This window comes from Elgaria multicarinata, chromosome 4 (genome assembly GCF_023053635.1).
Source record: "Elgaria multicarinata webbii isolate HBS135686 ecotype San Diego chromosome 4, rElgMul1.1.pri, whole genome shotgun sequence".
NCBI lineage: Eukaryota > Metazoa > Chordata > Lepidosauria > Squamata > Anguidae > Elgaria > Elgaria multicarinata.
The window spans coordinates 68875824-68900987 of NC_086174.1; the positions used below are offsets into that span (position 1 = coordinate 68875824).

General features: G+C 40.5%; 2 protein-coding genes across 3 annotated transcripts in view; one reads left to right on the forward strand and one right to left on the reverse strand.

The window, feature by feature from the left end:
• The window catches only part of EZR (ezrin), a 41869-nt gene extending 35605 nt beyond the window's left edge, over nucleotides 1-6264 (forward strand). Inside the window, exons 10-14 of the mRNA XM_063124493.1 lie at nucleotides 560-690; nucleotides 1700-1860; nucleotides 3140-3232; nucleotides 3937-4188; nucleotides 4860-6264. Of these exons, the coding sequence (XP_062980563.1) occupies nucleotides 560-690; nucleotides 1700-1860; nucleotides 3140-3232; nucleotides 3937-4188; nucleotides 4860-5024 (802 nt within the window). The 3' untranslated portion in view covers nucleotides 5025-6264. The remainder of the gene's footprint in view (nucleotides 1-559; nucleotides 691-1699; nucleotides 1861-3139; nucleotides 3233-3936; nucleotides 4189-4859) is intronic.
• A 567-nt stretch (nucleotides 6265-6831) lies between these two features.
• The window catches only part of SYTL3 (synaptotagmin like 3), a 41380-nt gene continuing 23047 nt past the window's right edge, over nucleotides 6832-25164 (reverse strand). For both annotated transcript variants that reach the window (XM_063125679.1, XM_063125680.1), the window contains 9 exons: nucleotides 24259-24386; nucleotides 23312-23452; nucleotides 22707-22885; nucleotides 19093-19195; nucleotides 16311-16481; nucleotides 14550-14676; nucleotides 11520-11628; nucleotides 9175-9380; nucleotides 6832-7083 (listed from right to left, as the gene is read on the reverse strand). In XM_063125679.1, coding sequence (XP_062981749.1) covers nucleotides 6953-7083; nucleotides 9175-9380; nucleotides 11520-11628; nucleotides 14550-14676; nucleotides 16311-16481; nucleotides 19093-19195; nucleotides 22707-22885; nucleotides 23312-23452; nucleotides 24259-24386 — 1295 coding nt within the window. In that variant the 3' untranslated portion in view covers nucleotides 6832-6952. The remainder of the gene's footprint in view (nucleotides 7084-9174; nucleotides 9381-11519; nucleotides 11629-14549; nucleotides 14677-16310; nucleotides 16482-19092; nucleotides 19196-22706; nucleotides 22886-23311; nucleotides 23453-24258; nucleotides 24387-25164) is intronic.

Below are 25164 nucleotides of genomic sequence, written 5' to 3' on the forward strand. Positions count from 1 at the left end.
CTCATGTCCATAAGTCAATACCTTCGTCTTCCTTTACCAGGTCTTGCCCTTACTAGTTAGGTAAATCACACTCATCAACAGTATTGTCATTCCTCATGCAGCATATATTTTATTACATAGGTGCTGTCTACCTCAAAGCAGTTTGAGTCTGACTATTCTTCAGTATGGATGGAGATATCCTTACAGTGCTGTGGATATTCATGGTGGGGCTAACAGAAATTGTATCTACAGTGGATGTAACGTGGCGAAAGGCTGAGTTGCCTAATTGTGACCTGTGCACATCCTTTTCCATTTATTTCTGGATTCTTAATATGAACGTTTGTGGTGTCTAATTGTTGCCTGCCTGCCTGAATGATTAGAACTGCTGCCACTGGCACCATATGCAGCACTGCTGAATTAACGGGAGTGTTGGCTGCCATACTTTCAATATCCTCCTGTCCCAGTTATTGTAGAAAATCACAAAAGAGGCTTTTCACTCCAGTGTAGACATAGTTGTGTAGAGTAGGCAGATGTATAGTCTCCAAGGTTCTAAAACAAATTCATTTTTATATACTTGCAGACAACAGTTAGAAAATGAAAAGAAGAAGAGAGAGACAATTGAGAAGGAGAAGGAGCAGATGTTAAGGGAGAAAGAAGAGCTGATGGTGAGACTGCAGGAGTATGAACTGAAGACACAGAAAGCAGAAAAAGGTACTATTTGCATTCATTCAGCACTCAACTAAAGTCTAAGTTTATGTTTCTACCTTTCTTTTCCTCAGACTTGCTTAGACATCCAGCATAGCATTATGTTTACAAGTCTTACCTTAAACATCACCATCCCATGACATTTCCTGGTTGATGGACATGTGCAGACAGAAAAACATGTCCCTCACAAAGCACAGTAGACCCACTTTAATAGATGGGGGTTTAATAGCAACTTCCTCTGAGTTATAGTCTGTGAATCAATTATAACCCATTTACACACTTCCCTCTAAAAGGCTGTTGGCATCACTACTACTTACTCCAATAGCAGAAAGAGTAAGATAAGCAGTTTCTCAAAAAGTAACATCTAAATACCCTTGTTTATCAAAAAGGCACTTCATTAATCAAGCCATATTTAAAGGCGTACTTCCTATTCTAGTCCATAATCACAGCAATTATAAACAGATAATAGATAATCCATAACCATAGGGAAGTTGTATTGAAAACCCAACATATGAGGTCCAGTATTTAGCATTACTGTTGTACAGTTCCAAAAATGTCTGCCCCACATGGTGACAGTTTAACTGATGTGAAGCTTTAACTTTAGCTAAAATAAAGAATTTTCAGCTACAATGGTTGTTCAGCTTCCCCAGCTGGCCAGCAATCAAATCTGAATCAGTCCCCCTCCCCCGGCTTCCTTTACACTCCCAGGCATCTGTGAATAAAATTATGAAATCAAGGTTCATAACATCCCCTTGTCCTCCCTTTAACCTACACCATTCTGATACTTTAAAATCCATAACATTCCTGCATTCCTGTAAATGGCATAATACAAAACCGTAACTATTTAGTTTCAACTAAGATTATTTTGCATATAAGACAAGTGACAGCATTCAGAAAGGAAGATCCTTTGTGTCCTGTGTAGGCAGAAGACACTGAGTTGGTGTAATATCTTTTTAAAACTGGCATTTTACAAAAAGCTGATATTTTAATCATATGTGGATGTGTCTCTTTCCAGAGCTCACAGACCAAATCCAAAAAGCCAGACAACTGGAGGATGAAAGGAGAAGGGCTCAGGAAGAAGCCGAGCGCCTAGAGAATGAGCGTTTGAGTGCTCTGCAAGCCAAGGAAGAACTGGAGAGGCAAGCTGCTGACCAGATGAAGAGCCAGGAGCAGCTGGTATGACATTGGGGGGGGGGGGGAGAATATAAATCCTAGCAAACAAGTTTGCCCGAGTGCTACATTGTGGGACAGAGTGAAGTTATTGGCCAAGCCAATGCAAATTCTACAGTGGTTTGGAGCTGATTCATAGGGGATTATATGAGTCTGTATTTTTGAGGGTCTTAGAATGAAAAAAACAATCAAGCTGTGTGTGTGTTTTATAGAATTTGTATCCTGCCTTTTCACTCTCAATAAATTGCAGAAGGCAACTTAGAGTATTTAAAAATAATTTTAAAAACATTAAAGTTATGACAAGACATTAAAACTAAAGCACAGTAGAGGGGAAATACAATACAACCAGGCAAATGCTTGCCTAAGAAAAATCGTATAGAGACTGGACACTGCAGTTCTTGCACAGTAGGGAATTCCAAAATCTGGGTGCTTCCACAGAGAAGCCCCCTCTCCCTTGTTACCACCAGTTGTTTTCTCTGTAACAAGGCCCTCTTCAGCTGACTGGCAGGATTGTATTGGAGAAGGCCATCTTTATGCTGTCCTGGCCATAAACACTTTAGGTTTTTAAGGCCATAACCAGCACCCTACGTTGTATCTGGAAACGAACCATCAGCAAGTAAAGATGTTACAGGAGTGAAGTAACATCCTTGCTAAAGCTGGCTCTGATCAACAACATCGTGGCAGTATTTTATGCTATCTAAGTTTCTGAATGCTTTCCTAAGGAAAGTCACATGTAAGAGTGCACTACAATAGCCAAACCTTGAAGTAACTAGGCCATGTGTATCCAAGGCCAGATCTATTTTCCCCCCTCTAAGAACAGGTGGCACAGGTCCACCCATCAATGTGGATCAGAAGCATTCCTGACTACTGCTACCACCCAAAAATCTTAAGTGTAGCACAAAGATCCAGAATCAACCCCAGATTGCAAACCTGTTTTAAGGGGAGCATAAGCTCATCCAAAGAGATCTACAGAGAAAGAATGCATATTTATGAACCGCCCAGAGAGCTTCAGCTATTGGGCGGTATAGAAATGCAGTAAATAAATAATAAATCTCAATATGCTGGAAAATAAAACTTTATTTTATTATTGAAAATAAAGTTATATTTTCCAGTATCTTGAGTAAAGTTCTCTCCCTGTAGACCTGTGGCGGATGCTTTCCAGTTTGCTTACACTAATCCCATCCAAAACAGCCTTTTTCCCTATTCCTAAATCAACCAATTTACAGACCAGAAGTACTTCCATCTTGTCTAGATTATGTTAAGTCTTTTCTCTCTGTTAAACAAGGCCACAGAGCTTGCAGAATACACAGCTAGGATTGCACTTCTGGAAGAGGCAAGGAAACGCAAAGAGAATGAGGTGGAAGAGTGGCAGCACAGGGTAAGTGTGACATTTCTTTAGAGGTCTATACCACTTTGTCCTACCTTCTTCATGTGTTCAGCAGTTTTAGACTGCACAATTGAATAGTTTATTTCAGTACCATTAATCTGTGAATATGAATGGCACAAAAACGTTTTTGCTACTCTTGCAGCCATAAGAACATAAGAACCATGCTAGTTCAGACCATAAAACTTATCTAGTCTAGAGTTCGGTCCCCACAATGGCCACCCAATTGCATATGTTAAGCCCACAAGCAGGACATGAGCATAATTTAGCACCCTTTCATTCATATTTCTCAGCAACTGGTATTGAGAAGCATAATTCCTTTGTTACTGGAAGTAGCATGTAGCCATCATGACTAGTAGCCATTCATAGCCTTATGAATGTCTAATCCCCATTTAAAGCTGGATAAGTTGGTGTCTATCACTACACCTTGTGGTAGAGAATTTCATACTTTAACCATACCTTTTGTAAACTGCCCAGAGAGCTTCAGCTATGGGGTGGTATATAAATGTAATAATAATAATACCTCATTTAAAGAAACCCTGGAGGAAACATAAGAGTAAAGAGTGATCTGTATCAGGATTACTGGAATACAGTGGTGGGCTCAAGGCATCCCTGGGGGCTACAGTTTTGAAGCAGTTATACTGGGATCTTAATTAAAGGACACTGTAGAAATTTGCTTCCTTGTTCCATCTTTATAGGCTAAAGAAGCCCAAGATGATCTTGTAAAAACAAAAGAGGAGCTACACATGGTGATGACTGCTCCACCTCCTCCTCCCCCACCTGTGTATGAGCCAGTGAACTATCATGTCCATGATAACTTTCAAGATGAAGGAACAGAGTCTTCTGGCTACAGTGCAGAATTTTCAAGCGAAGGCATATTGGATGATCGTAATGAAGAGAAGCGTATTACTGAAGCAGAAAAGAATGAGCGTGTGCAAAGGCAGCTGAAGGTAAGATTAATCTGGTAACCACTGCTGGCAATGGCTGCCTGACCTAGCCCCTCCAGAGAGTAAGGAGCTTGTAATGTACTAGCTACTCTGGACACATTAGAATTTGCTATTTGACTACTAGGCAAAGAGATGGAGGGATGGTTAGGGTGCCTGATGCCCCTCCCTTTCCTAAAACTGAGCACCTGAGGAGTCTGATACTTAAGGGTTAATATCATGTGAGTAAGAGGAAAATCTAGAGAGGAAGCAGCAGATGCCAACAGACAAAACTTTGTGACTCAGAGAATTTTTTTAAAAAAATTATCACTGATTGCCAAGCCCATCTCTTTGGAGGAGAGTATGTAGAAATCTTTGCAATGGTGTGTAATGTCATAGGTGGGAGAAAGAGAGCTGGGATTCATGGAACAAGAGCAGTAGGAGAATAGAGCCCAAGGGTCATGCAGTGGTCAAACAGAACCTTACTACATTTCTTGAGCTATATAAGCGGGGGGGGGGCTACAAAACTCATCCTCAGTTTTTATATGAAAGCTGAGAATTCCCAGGATACCATGTGAGCTTCCTGGTTCCTCTTTAGCTTCTGCATATAATGGGTTTTCTCCTATTAAGGTTTTGTATGTTATTGCCCACACTTAGGTTTTTGTACCCCTCTATAACATTGTGTTCAAATATTGTAGACGCTCACTGATGAACTAGCACAGGCCAGAGATGAGAACAAGAAGACCCAAAACGACCTCATCCACACAGAAAACATGCGGCAAGGACGTGACAAGTACAAGACACTGAGGCAGATCCGACAAGGCAACACCAAGCAGAGAATTGATGAGTTTGAGGCTATGTAAATGCACCAACATAAGACTCTGGGAAAGGCAGATTTTGAATGCTGACTTTTCTTCCTGAAGGGTCACTGAGCGGTCATACCAAAAAAAAAAAAAAGTCCCCAAACCCTCACACTATCAGTTGCTACCTATTGACTGTATAAGGATAGCTGCCACAGTCAAATCTTAGTAATATTTGGTCATATTCTAGTGCCAAAAGGCTTCTGAAAATTGCCGTCCCCCCACCCTCCATATGTTGATAGTATGCTGCTGCTTGAGTATAGATATCTCTATTGTGGCAGATATTCTGGCGGGGGGAGAGCCCACTATTAGTATGTTGTGCCATGTTCCTTGCTTTTAAACACCACATGTAATTCAAGGTTGTAAAGATCTCCCAAGTTGTCAACTTCTCTTCCCCTTTCCCACTTGTTACTCCTGCAGAAATGTCCTAACAGTGTCATAGAAACCTCCTCTTAAGTGTAAGTCTGAGGAAACTTTTTAATTGCACTGTTGAATTGGAGAACTTCCCACAGTGATCACTCAGAAGAACTGCGTCACAGGCACACTTGGATGCCTTCTTGCATAAGATATAGTCAGGGATATTGTTGGCCTTCAATGTTATTGAAGTGTGGTACTCCAGCTTAACCAATCAGCTGTAGTGTAGTATTTATATATACCTATGTTAAAGATATAAGTGACAAAATATAATTCTAGTTTGAAAAGGGAGGATAAAAGTTTTTTGCTTTGTATATTTTGTTACTACTTTCAAACTTAATATGGAAAAGGATAACCTGTAAAGAAAATCTCCTAGTCTCTGGGGTGAGGCAGTGTAGGAAACTGATTGTGATCTAGAACACATTTGTAAAGATTTTTTTTTTACTTCAAAGAAAATTGTGATACATTCCTATGATTCAGTATATACAATTTCACTATACCTATTTTTTTCTAACAAATTTTCTAATTTTTTAAAAAATGATATAGTTTCAGACTCCAACCATGAAGGGATTTTGTCAGCTTTTTATTTTCTCTGTTGAAGAGATTGTCTATGGATTTCCTCTTCCATCATGCCCATGTGAACCTTCACCCCAAAAAATAATCCCATCTCAGGCTTTGGAAATCTGCTAGAATGTCAGAGTACAGTATGTTGTTAGCTCTTCCTATGCTGCTTTGTACTCAAGTTTGAACCTTTGTATCCTGATACAGTATTGTGGAATTTGTGTTTGTGCAATTTACCCACAAATAAATTAAAAAATCTGCAAGGCAATATGTTTTTGAAGTTATGTGGGGGGTTTCCTCTGAGAATTTTTTTTTAGAGTAACAGGGGAGTTGAAGTAAATAACATGTTCTTCTACCTCAGAGAGAGTGTTAAACTAGAACATGTGTGGAAACATATGGGAATCCAATGCAGAGCCTGCGGAGTGGCGAAAGTCCTTTCCCTGCTCCTTCCACTCTGCATTTTCACTAGACTGGCTGGAATGCTTTGGTGGCGGGGGGGTAGGAAAACGTCATTCCTTACATGGAAGCATCTGACAATCTTATTGAGACAATTGTTGCATGGGTTAGTCTGCTGTTGGGCCTAGTCTGTGGAGTTTGCAGTGAAATCTATCCAGGTGGACTATTTTTTCAAAACCAGCATCATTGAATTCCCACACTATTCTTGATGTGTAGTTGGAAATCTTTGCAGCTGACCTGGCTGGGATACCAAACCAGTTTCTCAGAGAAATTGGTGATTTATAAGATTTGCAGTTAAACACTTCTGCGTGAAAACATTAGATACACAGTTTCACATTGTGAAGTTTCTGACACCTATACAAAGTTCAAGAAAGCTGGATTGTTCTTCATGGCTTTTATTGTTTTTGGATTAAAATAACTGGTCTTCCATACTTGTCTGAGCATGCTACAACTAACTTTCCCTCTTCTGTTAAAGTGAGAGATGTTCTGAACATGATTGTTCAGAACTTAAATGCAGAAGCATTTGGATACAGTGTAAGTGTTATGTCTGTCCACGTATTTGGGCTGTTGAGCATCTTTTCCCACTGAAGACATGCTTGTGGGGTTGCATCCACAGTGCCAGTTGATGTTTCTGCAAACATAAAAAGGGAGAGTTACCCATCTTGACTTTATCCATTCAGCTGCTCTCTCATTTCCTTTGAAAAACCCAAGACCTCATGACTTCTACAATGTAATTCCATCCTTAATTGCAATTTAACAAAGTATTAGATGGAGGCTCCTTACGTCTAGAGTGTCTTTCAATTCACAGCATCATGTTTGCAAAACAGATATCTCAGCTGACAAAACTATCTGTTTCTTTGCTTATCTTTAATGCTGACATGCAAACTGAGATGTAAAGAAGCTCTAATTTCCACAACATCATCACTTTTAAAAGAACAGACATTTCTACATGGCAAAGGAAATTGTTTTCAGAGTGTGAACATGTTTAAAACATGACTTCTCAAGAAAAGCTATCCTTTCACAATAGGAGTTTCACAACTGTTCTTTGAAACTACAAGTTGTGACCATAGCAATGCTGAATTATGGGGCCACAAGCTCTGAGTACTAATAACATTTGTAGCTACTTTTTATTGACATGAAATGAGTATATATAACCATATCTTTCTAGTACAAATAGAACTTCAAAACATGGGATAAAAAGATGCTGAAATGAACAGATTCAGGGCTGCTTCCTGCGTGTACCTGATTGAGGATTATCTTTGTGTGGTGGAGCAAGGTGGAAGCAGAGGAGGGGACACTCACTCAGGAGAACACTGACTAACTTAAGTGTGTGAACCAATCTTGAGTATACAATAGTCAAGGATTTCTCCTGCACTCTACATAGCTTTATACATACTGTCATCCAAGGAAGATACAGATATATCTTAATTTCCTGGTTTGCATCTGTCACCTCAGATTCTGTGCAAACAGTTTACTAAATGATGATCTTTGGTAGTTGAACTGGATTTGGAGCAGTTAATTGGTACAGTTGTAAAGCCTCAGTCTTTGACCTGTTTTTAATTAGATGGGTCTTTGGCAGAGGGGAAAGAATGGATCACTACAGAGAGTACATAGCAGGATACAAAGCAAGCTGCGAGCAATTCCAATTAGTATTGCTAATGACATGTCAGTATTCCTTTGTCCCTTTGATTGTTTGCCAAAGAAAAGGATGTAATGAGGAGAGCCAGAATAGGGAATAAGGGTTATTTCAACAAGTAGCAACTAGGTCAGTGGTTCTCAATGTGTGGGGTAGGCCTCTCTAGGGAGACGCAGAAGGTTACTGGGGAGGTTAGAATTGTTCTCCTAGTAAGTAACCTGGCTGGACCAGGAGACCACTGCTAATGTTTATGCTGATTGGCTGTCTCAGGGACCAATAGGGTAGCCATTTGTATTCCCTGAAGCTTCCTTTTAAAAATACAATATGCTCCCATTCATACATTGAAAAGTCCCTTACATAAAGTCGTCCAGCTGTAGCCATAGAGCAAGAGAGTAGCATATGAAGCAAGGCCTGCACATATAACATCTCTCTCTGTGCTTGGTTGAGTGGAGATTCCAGAGGATTAAAGTATCTGCATGGATAACTTTGGGAGGCCCACTAGGGAAGCTTAAGAATCAGAGATCTATTTACATTAAAGATGAGTTCTCTTTCTGGGTGGTTTGTGGTTAACAAACCATGTTTTATTAGCACGACCATGTTCATACATTACAACAACCCAAACCATGGTTTAATGTGCAAATTAGGCCAGTCTGGGTTAAGATAATCACAACTCTCACTACAGCCTCAACCCCTTTTCCCCACAATCAATGGGAGGGGATGCCATGGGCCACATAAAATTGGGCAGCAGGCCAAATAGAGGTTGCAAATTCCCTACTCCTGCCTTAGGCAATCAGTTCTGCAAAGTAAAAGCCTTTTTACTATAACAGAAATATAGTTCCATATTCATTACTTTAGTAATCCTTACAACAGCTTTGTACTGTAGGCCAGTGGTATTATCCCTAGTTATGGATGGAAAAGAGGATTCGAAACCAGTGAATTCATAGCTAAGGTGAGCTTTGAACTAGAGAATTCGTGACTCTCACTCTGTTCTCTTAAAAACTCCCAATTCAACATTGTGCATTATGCTGTTATGTGTTATATAGCACTATTGCTCTACATATGTCTTTCAATTCTTTAATAACTTACGTTTTCCAAGTCTTGCTCCACCCAAGAACTGATCACGCAAACCAATGGGTGCTTGATCCCAGATGGTTAAATCCAAACAAGATTGATGCAGCTGAGATATGGTAACCCTGTTAAAAACAAACAAGTGCCTCCATTGTGGCTGGGCTTGTTTCTTCATCACAGGAGTCCTTTGTTTTAAGTCACGCTGGCCCAGGATGGAAAGGCAGCTTCCAAAAGAGAAAATTAAAAACCATTCAGAGAAAAAGGTTAGGTCACAAACCACCTAAACTTACGCATGTTGAATCTCCTTGGTATCAATGGGGGAGTTAAATGTGCCCCTTTGAAAGTAATGGGGATTTAAATATTTCAACAAAGATTGAACTGTGCCCTTATTTCACAGAAAAGACAGTATTTAAGGGTACCTTGAAGATGGAGTTATCTATTAAGACTTAAGCTTTCATAGATGAACAAATGAAGCATCAGATGAAGCAGGCTCTAGCCTGCAAAGATTCGTGCCTAAGTTCATTAATTGTTAAAGCATCAAAAGACGATGCCCTTTCCCCTGCAACAGACTAATATAGTTAATCTTCTTGAATTACTTACAAGAGTTTTATAAGATTTCCTTCATTTCTGCCATTTTTTTTACAATAAGACTTGTCATACACACACATACATATTGAAGGGAGACTGCACAAATACAACAAAGAAGTACGTTGTGCATTTCCCTAGTGCAAGAGACCTGCACTTAGAGGTAATGTTCTGTAACCCCATTCAATTAAGAGTATCCTCCCATCTCCTCCCACCAATGGCAATGGCTCCATCTCTTGACCTGATAGGACAAGCAGATTTTCAAAAGGTGCAGGGTCTTCCTGACATGGGAATGCAGTGATGGAGCCAATTGCACTTTGGCCAATCACACAGCCATGACAGGCACAAAGAACAACACAGTCGTATCTTGAGCATCGCTACTATGGTCTGGATTTCTCTCTGGGCCATCATGCATGCAGGTGTCAGTGCAGTACTCCTTACTATTCCATGTTATATTGGAGTGCTTCCAGATGGAGGGCTCTTAGCACTACTAGTCAAAAGGTATTGTGCAGCTGTTCTCTCGTTCCCTCCTTTAACAGATATTTTGTAGTAAGAAGTGGTGAGAAGGTTATAAATGGGAAGGCTATAAATGGAAGACCATGTCCCCACTTGTAACATTCTGGGTTTGGGGGAGGGTATCTGAAAGCACCCATAGTTACAGATCCAGGCTGATGACTGACCACATCTAGGGTCCAATTTGTTATGAACTTCCTGGCCAAAGTCAGATTCAACAATGCTGAAGTTGCATGTTCCTAGCAACTCTTTGCAGGATGTGGGTGGCTACATTTTGCACCATTTACAGCAACTACCTCCCTGAAGATTTAGGCCTTGATTATTATCTATCTTCACTAACAGGCCTGTTTGGTGAGAAGGCAGTGCTGCACATGACATTTTTATCTCGTTTGTATATTTTTCCTCCCCTAAGTCTTTCCAGCATTCCCAAGTCAGCTATAAGCCTAACCAAACCACCATATTGTCACTGCATCTTAAGATCTTTTACACATCAGAAAATCATCCCCACGTGACGCTGAGTTGGACCGGGCTTGGGCTCACTTCGTGATGCATAGAAGTATTCTGAGCGCAGCAAAGCCACCTTCTTGTTTCACTCACAATGTGCAAAAGTGAGCATTTCAATAGCAGATGCTTAACTCCCATAGAAATGAATGGAATTAAAAAGTGCTTCACTATGGGCTTGTTTAGTACATAGTTATGCTGCTCAGTCTTAATATCTTAAGATCTACCTCTTGAAATCTTTTAACATTTATCTTGCATACTAAGTCCTGGGTTCAAAGACCCATGTTAGGCACAAGCAAGCAACTTGATGAATACAATAGAGTTTCCTGTTGTATTATTATTATTATTTGCATTTTTATACTGCCCAACAGCCGAAGCTCCCTGGGCGGTTCACAAAAACTAAAGAGACCTACCATTTATTAGAGTTCTTTTGACTTTGGGGAATGGCTTCTTGGATTGTAAGCCATACGGCAGATTGTCTTGTTTTGTTTTATTTTGTACAGCGCCATGAAAATTGATGGTGCTTTATAAATAAATATTAATAATAATAATAATAATAAAAGGTATGAGCATTGCTTTTGAAGGAAGCTCCACAATATATACGCTCCCCCACCCCTGCCCCACCGCCTCCTTACAATCTTTTGGATCCCAGTCAGGGGTATGAACCAGAATCATGACATTTTTTACTAAAGCGATTTAAAAAAAACACAACCTCTAATAATGAAATAAATCTAAATTTAAAGTAATCATTCTGTCAACCATACCCTTTAACAAATGAGTTCAGTAGGCCATCTGGTTTTATCATGGGCAAGTTGTTGGCTCCAAGTATTACAAGATGAAGCTGGTAATCACACTGTTCTCTGTCTTCCATCCCTGAAAGAGGAAACACTATTTAAACATTAAGAATACAGGCTGGAAGAGAGTAAGTACAATGAGCAGGTTAAAATGTCCAGTTCTAGCTGGACTTTCCAAAATCACAACCACAACTGTTACTAGTTGTGTCCGATACTCTAAGTAAAGGAGTCATAAAAAGGCAAAAAAGTACTACAATATATTTCTTAGTTGCTAACGTTGCAATCCTATAACCACTTACCTGTGAGTAAGCTCCATTAAACTCAATGGGGCTTACTTCTGAGCAGGTATATAGAGGACTGCACTGTAAATGGTTTATTGCAGAAGGAGAAAATCTAAAAGTATCTGCACACACATGCACCTTCCTCCCCAGTTAACATATAAAATCATCTGATTCCCTTTAATGGCACTGAAAATCACCCACTTGAGGGCAGCTGCCTTATAGTAGGGCCGGCCCTGTGCTAGAGACGAAGTAGGATAAATAACTTTTGATCACAATGTACAATACCAGAAGCACTACTATAATCTAAATCACAATGCAAAGTGCTTTAGAACAGTTTATTTATTTGTTTGTTACAATTATCTGCTGCCTCTCCATAAAAAAAAATGCCTAAACCATCTAAACAATAAAATCCACAAGATACCATTTTAAAAGAAAACAAATAAGTAGCATAAGACCATCTAAACTCAGGCAAGAACAAATACAAATAGCAGCCAGTTAAAACATCATTAAATCAGAATACAGGTTAAAACACTGAGTTACAGAAAAAGAAAAGAACTATATTAACACCTGTTTAAATAAAAAAAGCCATCAATGAGAGGGCTAGTCTAGAGAAATCTCCTTTCTTAGGGAGTTCCAAACTCTAGGTACAGCCTCTGGAAATGCTCTTTCTCACACACACCGTTCACACATTAGAAGTTGGTGGAACAGAAAGATGGGCTTCTTTGGAAGATCTCAGTAATTGGGCAGGCTCATAGTTTTTTGGCAGTCCTATCCACTTTCCCAAATACTATAAGAATCTGGAAAACCATCATAAGCTTCTTCTGACGAGCGTTTTATTGCATGCTCGTTACTGGACACTCACGGAGTTTGCTCAGGTCCCTCACATGACGTCGTCTGCTTTCCGTCCCTTCTGGCCTTCCTTGTGCAACAAAAAACCCCTCATTAAGTCCAATGTTTTTTTAAACTTGGAATTGCTGCTCTCCTGCTATGTGCCAAAGAAGCAGCACCATTAGAACAGCGGACTCAATGGGCCTCATGCTTATTGTGTACTTCCTCTTTTGAAAAGAGGAAATAACTGAGGAACGAAAACACGGGCGGAGAAGTGAAGGTAAGGAGCATGTTAACCCCCATTGTGATGGAGCTTAATATCACAGAAGTGCAGGAGACAGAAGGCATGTGTAGTATCCAGAAAGCCATCCCACTTCCAAAACTCGAAAGCGTTCATTTCTCGGCACAACCTAAAAGCATTCAGTTCTCAGCATAACCCGGCCTCGATCAAATGGAGAGGTGGGTAAGAAATAAGATGATGATGATGATGATGATGTGCCACAGAATATTTGTATCTTTAATCAGGCTACTCTTCTAGAATTTCATATTTATGAAAGACTTCAGCCCTGTTCATGCATTCACCTGAAGATGTGAGGGCTTAAAGTGGGTGGAGGGATGGGGCCATGCACACTGATCCTGCTTCCAACATCTCCAGGTGTGCTGGTCCCGCCCACTTCAGTTCAGATTTTGCTGTATTGAATTGGCAAGGACTTGACAGGAGCTCTGCTCGCATTCACTGGAACAGAAGTAGAACTTACTGCATGACCAGGAACCCTCATAAGGCATTTATCCACAAATGCATAGGGAGTTCTACTTGCATTCAAGCAAACACGAGTGGAGCTTCTATTCAGACCTTGCCGATTCAACATGACAAGGTCTGAACTGAGGTGGGTGGGGCCAACACGCATAGAGAAATAGGGGACAGGAACAGTATGTACTGCTCCGTCCACCTACCTTAGCCCCTCACATGTTCAGACAAACACTGAACCGGGCTTTTGTATTGCTTACATCTCAATTTAATAGAAGCAGCCATGGAGGATGGCACTGAATAAGGGAGAAGCTTGCTTCCCACCTTCCAAAAGCCTTTACCACCACTACGACATCTACTACTCAACTTGAGCTCAAAGCCCAACAGTATGGCATGAGGTTTCTAGGCAGAGATCTTTAGAAAACAATTCAGTAAAAGAGGGAGGCCTGGTCCTCAGAAACAGCACATGAGATGGCAAACGAGACTGCACATGGCGACTTACAGGACTGAGTGCTTCCCTCTTCTTCTTCTTTTAATGCTGCATACAGAAAGCTAACATGTCATTGAGAAGGCTAGGCGAGAATCCTTCTCTGTGATATGCCAGTTTCCTATGCACAGGGAATGTGTTGGCATTCAATCTGACCCAGATTGAATGCAAACACAGTACTACCAGACTCAGGTTGCTTCCACTTCACCACAGCAGGCTAGAGCTCTAAGCTTTATGTGGCAGGACATTTTAGCCTCAGGAAGGGAGAAGGAACAGAGACTAGGGGTGCTTCTAGATTAGTTTTTTTTATAGCACCATCACCCTGCTCCGTTTGCAGAATTTTACAAGGCATCCACACGACAATGCCTCCCACTCATACCCCTACTGTGTTTTCCCACTGCTTGTTCAGCCTTCTTTTCTTATCACAAAAAATTCCATTAAAGAAAAAAAGGACAGCATTACTGCACAATGCCTTCTGTGAGGTAGTGCTGGAGCCTTCTGTCTGGAAGCATCCTAGAAATCAACAAGCCAGACTTCCCTGCTCTTCCATCTGAAAGCTTTTGCGACCAACCAGCACCTTAAGCAAGGAGAATGTGTGATTTTTGAAGGCTTTACATCAATTGGCTTATAATTATAATTGCAAAGGCAATACATACAAGGCTTTGTGTTCTCTTTTGTCTGCTCTTCATATTGGAACTTGTTACGCATGGAAGATGAAACCAGCCTTGCACGCACTAGAAGTTCTCCACTGTACTGGACCACATTATTTCCGGACTTTTCAGGCTGTGCAAATGTTGAGAGAGAAATACACACAAAAAGGATTGACAGCTTGTGATCGTCCTATGCCATTCCTCTGTTTTCATTAGTCATTCTACATGGTCAGCTGAGGCAGGCATTATCAAGAGATAAATGACCCACGCAAAGTTGTGTGGTAATCACAATTATGACATTAGATAAGCCCTCTTCAGAAATCTGGCATGCAGATAATCTCTGCACAAGAGGAAGGGAGTAGGCACAAGCACACCTCCACAAACACAACCTGCCCCCCGCCCCCCTACTGGTCACCCCCAACGTGTAAAGTGAACTCTACCCATGGAGGTTCTCCATACAAAACTGATTTTCTAGGTTTCTAAATTGCCTCCATGGATAAACGAGGCTTTTCACTGCAGGCACTCATCCTCTACATGTGGAGGGTGACAACAACAAAGAGAGAGCAAAGATTACATGCTCATATCTGCTCCCCATCCTCGCACTTAGCATTTACACATGTACCAAACACCTGTAAAGGGCTTTAGTAATATGGGAAAACAACATCATCTTTTGCTGATCTATTGATAAACTGGATAAGTGGCTCAACTCTCATCTAGGTCAGGCTGGGAATCCCCAATTTTTATTTTTTTCAACCAAACTGTCTTTCAAGGACTGAGGAATGCCTTGCTGCTGCCATTAGTATAGCAAACAGTCATCCCACATTGCATCATAGGGACAGGGACTATGAATAGATCCACCAAAACAGGAGGACTACTGAGATAAACCTGACTTCCAGTACTATCTCATCACTGTCTGCCCCATTCACATGCTCAAAACCACCTCCTGGCACCACAGAAGTGTTGGGGAATTGCAGTTCTGTGAACTTCCTTCCAACACTTGTGCTCTTTTTCCTACCACTCCAGCTCCTTAATGACCAAGTCCCAGTGAGGCCAGCTTAGTTTATTAAATGTTCATATAGCTTCACACAACCAAAAGGAATCCTGAAGCGATTTACAGAAAGGAATAAAATACAAAAATGCAATGTACAATATCATATTCATTTAAACCATTCAAATTTAGTAAGAATGTCAATCCAAAAAGGCCACCTAGATCCCCCAACTATTCTACATAAGACAACAAAAATATGGGGTCAGCTTTGAACAGTCCTGGCTGACGTTTTCACAATGATCCCTTTTAGCACACCCCCACCAAGTGCAAGGCAGTTTGGAGTCACAGCAGTTTGTATGGGACTTGAGGATTAAACAGATGACATGTATGAGAAGTGAAAGTGAGTTCTACCATGGGTCTTATTGACAATTTCCAGTCCAAGCCCATTTATGGATGGGGTGTGTAAAGAGCGAGCCAGAGGGCAAGCCCCTGCTGTGGACTTTGACACCATCACCCTTTGCACATCCTATCTTTTCCCCTGGAGAGGAGGTAGGGCAGGGCATGGGGATGAACGCCAGTGGTGCTGTGGTCACAGAAGGGTGGGACTCTCTGCAGCATGGTCTTTTCTAAAATTATAAGAACCATCTTGCCGGGTCAAAACAAGGTCTGTCTAGTCCAGGGTTTGGGTTCCAAGAGCACCTACTCAGATAACGACTTTGTTTTTGAAATAATAAGATGGAAAATTAAAGTTCACAGATCTAATGCTAAGCCTGAGTCACCTTTGATTTAAGTTGATACCAGCTGAATGACTGAGTTGAATTGTCTTCAAAATCCCAAGATTCAAATGAGATCACCACTTCTCCAAGGAATACTTGACGTCTGAAAGTTCCAGAGTGCCAGACGGATATCTGAAGCTGTCGGGTTTCCAGCTGGGAGTATTGAATCTTGTACTGTAAAGATAAACAATACTGCTAGTGTGCAAGGCAGAAGGCTAAAAAACACATTGTATGTGGTTGCAGCATAAAATCTGCCACACCCAAACCCAGCTTTTCAAATAAGGTTATGTTGCAATAGAGTGGGAAATAATCTGCCAGCCAGTTTACCTTTCCCTAACACACAACTAACATCCTGGTTTCTTAAAGGGTAGGGCAACTGTTTATAAAGGGGACACTACAACCAGGATCAAACCTGTAAGGAAAGCTCTTCAGCAGCAGGCATGGTACTGTCTAAGTGAGCACTGATTGGTGCTCCATTAGATTTGTTTTTCCAGACATGGTAAAGCAGGAGTTCTCAAACTTTTTGGCCCCAGACAATACTACTGCCAAAGAAGGAGGAGGAGGGCAGAGAACCCCTGCATACTGACATTCAGAGTTTTGTGGTTGGGACTCAGATCTCATCAATAGCTCTAACTCTCTAGCTCTAACTCCAGCTCTAACTCTCCATTTCAACTGATGCCAAGGAGGCTGTGGAAGTCCTAACTAAACCACTGCCTGGATGCAGTGAGGGACCGGATGTGGGTGAACAAATTAAGGCCCAATCCAGACAAGTCAGAGGTCCTCTTGATCAGTGGACAACCTAGCCTGGGATCGGGGGTACAACCTGTTCTGGATGAGATAGCACTTTCTGTCTGAAAGATCAGGAAAACAGCTCGGGGGTATTCTTGGATCCTGTGCTACTCATGGCAAGACAACTGGCAGTGGTATGCAGAAGTGTCTTTGTCCAACTTTGCCTGGTTCACCAGCGGCATCCTTTCTTGGGGAAGAAGATCTGGCCACAGTGATTCATACCTTAATCACCTCTCATTTAGATTGCTATAATATGCTCTAAGTGGGGCTACCCTTGAAAAGTTCTCAGAAACTAAAGCTAGTACTAAATGAGGAAGCTGGAGTGTGTTTTATGTATCGCATTACACTGAACTTGCATCAACCTGAAACAAACAGGGCACAATTCAAGGTGTTGCTTTTGACCTACAAAGACCTAAATGGTTTGGGGCCAGGACATCTGAAGGACTGCCTCCTTCCATATAAACCTGCCCATAATTTATCATCATCATCACCATCATCATCATCAGAGGTCCTGTTATATGTCCTACTACTTAGTAAGGCTAGGCTGGTGGGTACTTGCAAAACAAGCACCTTTGGAGAGCAGCACCCCCATTAGCGTGCATAGTACTGCACCCTTACATTGCTCTTCTTTAAGAGTGCTACCAGACCAGACCATTTTGGGTGATCAGCAATCTGAATCAGAGTACTGAACACCCACAAACCAGAAATTCAGGTGGAAGGGGTTGATCCCCATTCTCTCCACTACTAATCCACATGAGTTCACAGGATTAGCATGCAGATGAGGGCTATCATCACACCTAAGCAGAAATAATAACTCAGAAACTGTAGAAGTTTTCTTCTCACTCCTAATACTGATTTCTGGAAGTTACGCAACATCTTTCTGATTGAGATATGATTCCTCTGCTGCAGCAGCCAAAAGAATTCTGCATTAAAGAATAGGGTAGGTGTGAGGAAAATTCTACTTGCAACTAATTCTTGGATCAGTCTCTGGCTCTCCACAACGTTCTGATGTTTAGAAAGGCAGAGGGAGAGCTCTGTATGTAAAAGAGGGAACTTGAGCAAGTTCGATTGTCATGTAGGGACAAGAAAAGCAGCCATTATTGGAATTACCTCTTCTATACAACTATTAAAGATAGTTAATTGTGTTCTATACAACTATTATAGATAAGAGGAGCTATGTGCTCCTTTTACAGTATGGTCAGCCTACCATTCCTTATCTTGGTGGCTCAATTAACGTTTTAAAATAGAGACCTCCACGTGTACTTATAAAAGAGTTAACATCTTCTGAACGTTTGGAAATCCGCCCAGATACAACTGCCCTTTCCATGAATTGGGGATGAGTGTCCCTAAATCCTGCGTTGATGAGTCACTCATAGCAGCCAGCAAGTACTGACAAATTTCTAATGCTCTTATTGTGAAAGTTAAAACTGTTTAAGTGAACAAGCCCAAGCAGCAATGAATGAGACATTCATTGTGAAAAGAGGATGCTTACAAAGTGGATTGTAATTCCTTTCATCTTAAGAAGTATTCGGTCCTCCTCATGATCCAGTGAAAGATACACTTCCTTTAACCTTCATGAAAAGAGACAATTGCTCAGGATGTTAACCATATGTGGAAGTTGTCCTTTGTGAGTGTTCTCTTGTTATAGCCAGGAGTTGTTGTTTTTAGTGCACTCTAAATGGCTTGGCTACATCATAACTGAACAATAATTTTCTATACTTTTCTATAGAAAATGGTAACTTCTACCTTTCTAACCTGTCTTAGTATTTTTAAACGTCTATTTTGAACGGCTCCTTTAATTGTGACTGCATCTGTTCCCTCTTAAAGCCTAAGCTGATTTTGAAGTACTGGAAATAAAAACTTTATCCCCACTACATTGTGCTTTCATTCTCCCTGTGAAGAAGTTTGCTAGAAGTAAGCTCTGTCAATGGGGATTTGGTGGTGCCAGAGAATGGGGGCGGACAGAGACCTAGATTACAAATATATCTTAGTGTACCTTTAACGTTTCTTGGAACGTTGGATCCAGTGTGTTCTTTTTGACACAGGTCTTCCGTTTACTCTGAGAAGATTTATCAGGCAGCAAGCAAGTTTTGATGAACCTTGCAATCAGAGATGGAGACAATAGATAAGAGTCATGAAAAGGAAAAGGAGGAAGGAAATAGTCACATGTTTGCTATTAATCTCTGCAGCATTCACTGATAAAGGGACTCTAGGCCTTCCTGCTCTATCAGCTTATCATTTGTTACACACAATCCCCTCGCACTTCAGTTCCACAGATATGACATGTTCTGAGCATTCAAAATGCAGGTTTTTTTCAATAGGGGAAAAATAAAATACTACCCCCAACTACCCCATTCATTGGTGTTACAATTGCTGTGTCGAATGTGGTTGTCTGTCAGATTTTTCATTTTTCTTCTCTTTTTAGTGACCAGAGACACAACTCCTCACGATTGCTCATACCCCAATAATTTTATAAACCATTTATAAAGCCCTACACAGCACTATGGAGACATCTCCCCCCTCCCCCCCAAAAAATACAATTCTAGTGCAAGAGTTCTCATCCAGCCATGATTGTATTTTAAAAATAGCCATCACTGGCAAGGGTATCCTCAGTCCTCCCTCAGCAATGCCATCTCGTTTTTGAGAACCTTTTGTTACTGTTTATTTCATCTCATTTTGTCCTATTTCTCCTACTCAGGGCCATTTCACTTTTGCAAGTCCATCACTTGATGGCTTGCATGTGTGAATGTCAAATCAAGCCCAATTGCATGAATGAGCCATCACAGATGTTACACTATGGGCAGAACTTTCACAATACTTTTTAGTGATGTTCATTCATGCACCCAGCACATTATTTATTTATTTATTTATTTTATTACATTTATATACCGCCCCCCAGCCGAAGCTCTCTGGGCGGTTTACAACAATTAAAAATAGTAGACATTAAAAGTATACAAAAAATTTAAAAAACATAAAAACAGTATAAAAAACAACAACAGTATTCATTTAAAACAACTGATAATTAAATTATCAGGTGAAGAGAAATCAAGAGACTTGCAGGGGTGAATCACTGGCCCACAACATGGGTGCAGAAGTGATGCCTACCATGCTTTGGCAACCATATTTTGAAAAAGCCAGTCTATCAAATTCTTTTCTAACCGGGGGCATTTCTATATGAGGCTTTTATCGCACACCTTTCCTGAAGCTTCCAGATTCTTCGTGGGATTAAGATTGGCTCCTTTATGGGTGCTTTTTTCAGGGTGGGGCAGGTTTCTTTCTCTGCCTTTCTATGAATTTCATCATATGTGAACTGCTTAGGGATTTTAGTGGTATAGAAATATTACAAACAAACAAACAAATTATACAACCACTAGATGGTGCTGTGGTGTAGTGGAATTGTGCAAATACGCAAGAGCTCTTTAGCACACTTCAGAGAAAATACCAGATTTTCCTCCTTAAGGGAAAAAACACAATAGTGGTGCAAAGCACAGGAGAAGCCTTGGACTCCCCAATCTACTGTGAGTGAGGAATCATGAGCACACAATAAAAGACTCGTGTAGAAAGGTTCCAGATGTTACTGTTCCAGCTTGTCACAGCAAGGAAAATGTAACAGCCATAGTGGCCAGCATAGGTTGCCAGCATCTAACCTTCTTTTAACAATTTTATAAGCAGGAAATACTAGAATTCAGGATCATCCAGCAAAACATTGGCAGGAGATTCGAGACAGATAAAAGCTTCTTCACACAGCACTTCTTCACACAGTATGGCGTGATTTATTTATAGAATTTGCTGTCACGTGATTTCCCATTAGCTTAGACGGCTTTACAAGGGGATTACACAGATTTATGGAGGATGAGTTTATCAAAGGCCACTTGTCATTATGGTGATGTGGAACCTCTATGTTCAGAGGCATTATGCCACTGAATATCACTTGCTGGAGAGCATCAGTGGGAGCAGGCTGTGCTCTTCATGACCTGCTTGTGGGCTTCCCAGAGGCATCTGGTCAGCCACTGTGGGAAACAGGATGCTGGACTGGATGGATCTTTGGTCTGATCCTGAAAGACTCTTACATTCTCACATTCAACAGATGAGATGTCTCCCACCTAAAAGCCACAGTTACAGGAGAAGACACGTGCCAAGTCTCTCTGCCAGGAAAGGTACGAGTTTGTTCTCCATCAGTGCTTCATTTGTAAATGAGAAGCTCTGGGACTCAGTCCACACACTCTGTCTCTGAAGCCGTTCTTCCTAATCTCAAATGAATAGGGATTGTTTGTAAAACTGCTCAAAGGGAAGGGAATGTGAATGGGGATTTGAACAGTGGGGTCCCACAGGGATCTGTATTGGGACCAACGCTTTTCAACTTGTTCATAAATGATCTGGAATTAGGAGGAAGCAGTGAAGTGGCCATGTTTGCAATGACACCATATTATTTAGGGTAGTGAAAACAAAAAATGATTGTGAGGAGCTCCAAAAGGATCTCCCCAAGATGGGAGAGTGGGCATTTAAATGGCAAATGTGGTTTAATGTAAGCAAGTGTAAAGTGATGCATGTTGGGGCAAAAAAATCCCAACATCAAGTATAACCTTATGGAATCTGAGCTACTGGTGACTGACCAAGAAAGAAATCTTGGGGACAGCTCAACGAAAATGTCAGTCCAGTGTGCGGCTGCTATAAAAAAAGGCAAGCTTCATGTTAGGTATAATTAGGAAAGGAACTGAGACTAAAACTGCCAATATCATACTACCCTTATCTATGGTGAGACCGCACTTAGAATACAATGCACAGTTCTGGTCACCACACCTGAAACAAGATATTGTATAGCTGGAAAATGTGCAGAAAAGGGCAACTAAAGTGATCAGGGGGCTGGAGCAACTCCCCTATGAGAGAAGGTTACAATGGCTGGGATTGTTTAGCATGGAAAAAAGGAGGCTCAGGGGAGACACAATAAAGGCGTACAAAATTATGCATGATGTGGAGAATGTGGACAGAGAGACATTTTCTCTCTGTCTCCTATTCCTAGAACCTGTGGTCATCTCATGAAGCTGATTGGTTGGAGATTCCAGATAGATAAAAGAGAGTACTTTTTCACAGAGCACATAGTCAAACACCTCATGGAATTAGCTACCACAAGATGAAGTGATGTGATGGCTACCAATTTGAATGGCTTTAAAAGGCAGTTAGACAAATGTGTGTCTAATTGGCAGTTTTACTTATTTCATATGTAGCTGCTGACAAAGGACACTGTCTGAAACGCGTAGAGTGAGTACACTGAAGAATTTATTTGAAAATAAAAATAAAGATTCAAATCACCAGAACTTTGCTCTCCACTTTTTTCCCTCTTCCTTAACTAGCCATTTTGTCTCTTTTTGGCAATCATTTATTATTTATTTATTTATTTAATTTATTTATTACATTTCTATACTACGCAATAGCTGAAGCTCTCTGGGCGGTTCACAAAAATTAAAACCATTCAAAGTATAAAACAACAGTATAAAAACGAAACACTACGTTGCAGAAGGGAAACCCAATGTTTACAAGCCCATCACTGATTTTACTGGAGTAAAAATTGCATGCCTTAGGGTTTGGAAAAGTCAATCAAAACAAACATACGGATTGCATTTTTTCTTTTTCTCCTCTCCATAAGCCAAGTTCTTGCAGGCCTTGATGCATACTTCCAAAATGCCAGATTTGAAGTTATATCGGATGGCAAATTCTATTTCACCACTGACGTCAGCGTACTCAAAGTTGCCATCCTCAGTGCATGTGCTGTTAATGCTGCATAAGCTACCCTGTAATAAGACAATAAATGAATACCATGTAAAAAGCCAATGACACAATAATTTATCTGCTTTTTAGGCTAATTGGAATGTATGATACAATGCTAGAGTTTCAGCAGAGTTTCTGAAGGGGAAAAAGATTCACCATCCATGTGTCTGACCTTTTCCACTCCAATCTTATGTGAGTAAAGCTTGCTCTCCCGCCTCCCCACTCTGCTGTCAGGAACCAAAGATAGGTTATCGTAAGTATAAGCAAAATGCAATTGGATCTACAAATATCACAGCATTTCTCTGAAAGAGATTATTCATGAAGCTGTGTATATTCTTGGAAGGCAGAGGGAATTTTCCGCGGATTGACTGCAAGTATGCTTCAAGACTCTATTGCATTTTCCCTGCATAGTGATGAAAACACAGGTTAAAAACAAGATCACAACTTACATGTCTTATGCCGGCAGAAAATACAGTGTCACTTATAGGTCTCAATGGAATGATCTCTTCACTAGAAGTCTTCTTGGAAGCAGTTCCATGACCATCTTGTTCTCCACTTATGAGCCGGTAAAGACTTGGGGTATTATTTAACTGTAAAAAAACCAGATGTACTAATTAGTTTCTCATATTTATTTTTACTTAATAAAAAAAAATTGTACCCCACTTTTCTTTATAAAATAAACTCAAAGCAAGTTACGTAACATCATGACATATGCAACACATAACAAACATTACCAAAAAAAAAAAAATAGTTCAAATGACTAAAAGCAAGAGCAGTATAAAACAATTCAGTCTAAACACATGGACACAGAACTTTAACCCAAACTAAAGGCTCTGTTAAATAAAAAGATCTTAGCTGCTCGCTTGAAAGTTAAAAGAGATGTGCCCAAACAAATCTGGATGGCACAACAGAAACATTTGCTCGCTTACTTGTTCAGTTAAGACAGTTTCCCCAATCAAGCAATTGATAACAGGGGCAGGGGCGCTACTCGTACAGAGTATGCTCCCACTCCAAAGGACTGCATTCACTTCAGTGGAGGACACAACTTGCACAGGCCTCCATTTATAACCCTGAAATTACTTCTGAAGTTACAAACTGAAGTTACCAGGGCAGTCTGCACATGCAGAAGAAACACATGGAGGCTTCTCCCAACTCTCATTTTCTAGTCTGAGGGGTTTGGGATGGATCAAATAAAGTATTCCAAATTATACAAATATATGTAACTAAGGGCAGAAAATAATCACAACTATGTAAATATTCAGTTTGCATAATTTTTTCCATGCATAGTATCTGTTGCATTTCCTGGCTACAGAATTTGGTACTGTTTTAAGTGCAGAACCCTAGGTTCTGAAAGTATATTAGTTTCAATATATGATGAATGTGTATAACTGAATACCGTGGATGCAATATCAATGGCAGTATCAGACAGGCTTCTCCTCTCCTTCACTGGATCCTTTTGCTGTCCGTAATTTGCTGTTAGAAGATGGTTCTCAGTTGTCACATCATTCTGGGACTTTGAGATTTCTAGAATGAAGAAAAGGAGAGAGAATTTAAAAAAAAAACACCGTCAAACAAATTCAGCATATTTATGAAGATAAACATGTTAGATTATGAATGAAATATGAATCTTCTAAAAGGAAAAAAAGGCTACTGGCATATTTAAATGTATCATCGCATTTAAGGCCATGCTTGGATCGGACCTATGCTACTCAGATGATCTCTGCTGTAAAAAAAATGTGTATGTAACTAAACAAAAGGTATGGAATACAAGCTGTACATAATTGACAAAATATTTCAGATATATTAGTTGCTTTAGAAAAAAAACCCTATGAATTCTATGTCCAGCTGGGAGTTTATTTTAAAGGGAAAAATGAACACTTTACAGGGCAGTCATGTTTGTCATATGCTTTAGAGGGGAAGGTTTCATAGCCCAGGGTTGGGTAGAGACCCTGCTTGGCATGCAGAAGGTTCCAGGTTCAATCCCTGGCATCTCTAGATAGGGATGGGAAAGTCTAAAACCCCAGAGAGCTGCTGCCAATGATTTAACGTAAAATGCCATTGCATCACTGTCCTTTAAAAGAGCAATCAATGTCTACTTATTTTTACTTATTGATTTATTTTCCGACATTTATATGCTGCTCCTCTTCTCGACAGATTCCAGAGGAGTGAACAATAAAAGATAAAAAAGAATAAAATTCCATATTCAATTTAAAACACACACACACACAAAAACAGAATACCAATAAAAACCGTGGTTGGGCAGACAAGGAAGGCTTCCTGAAAGCAGATCCAGTCCTTTCTC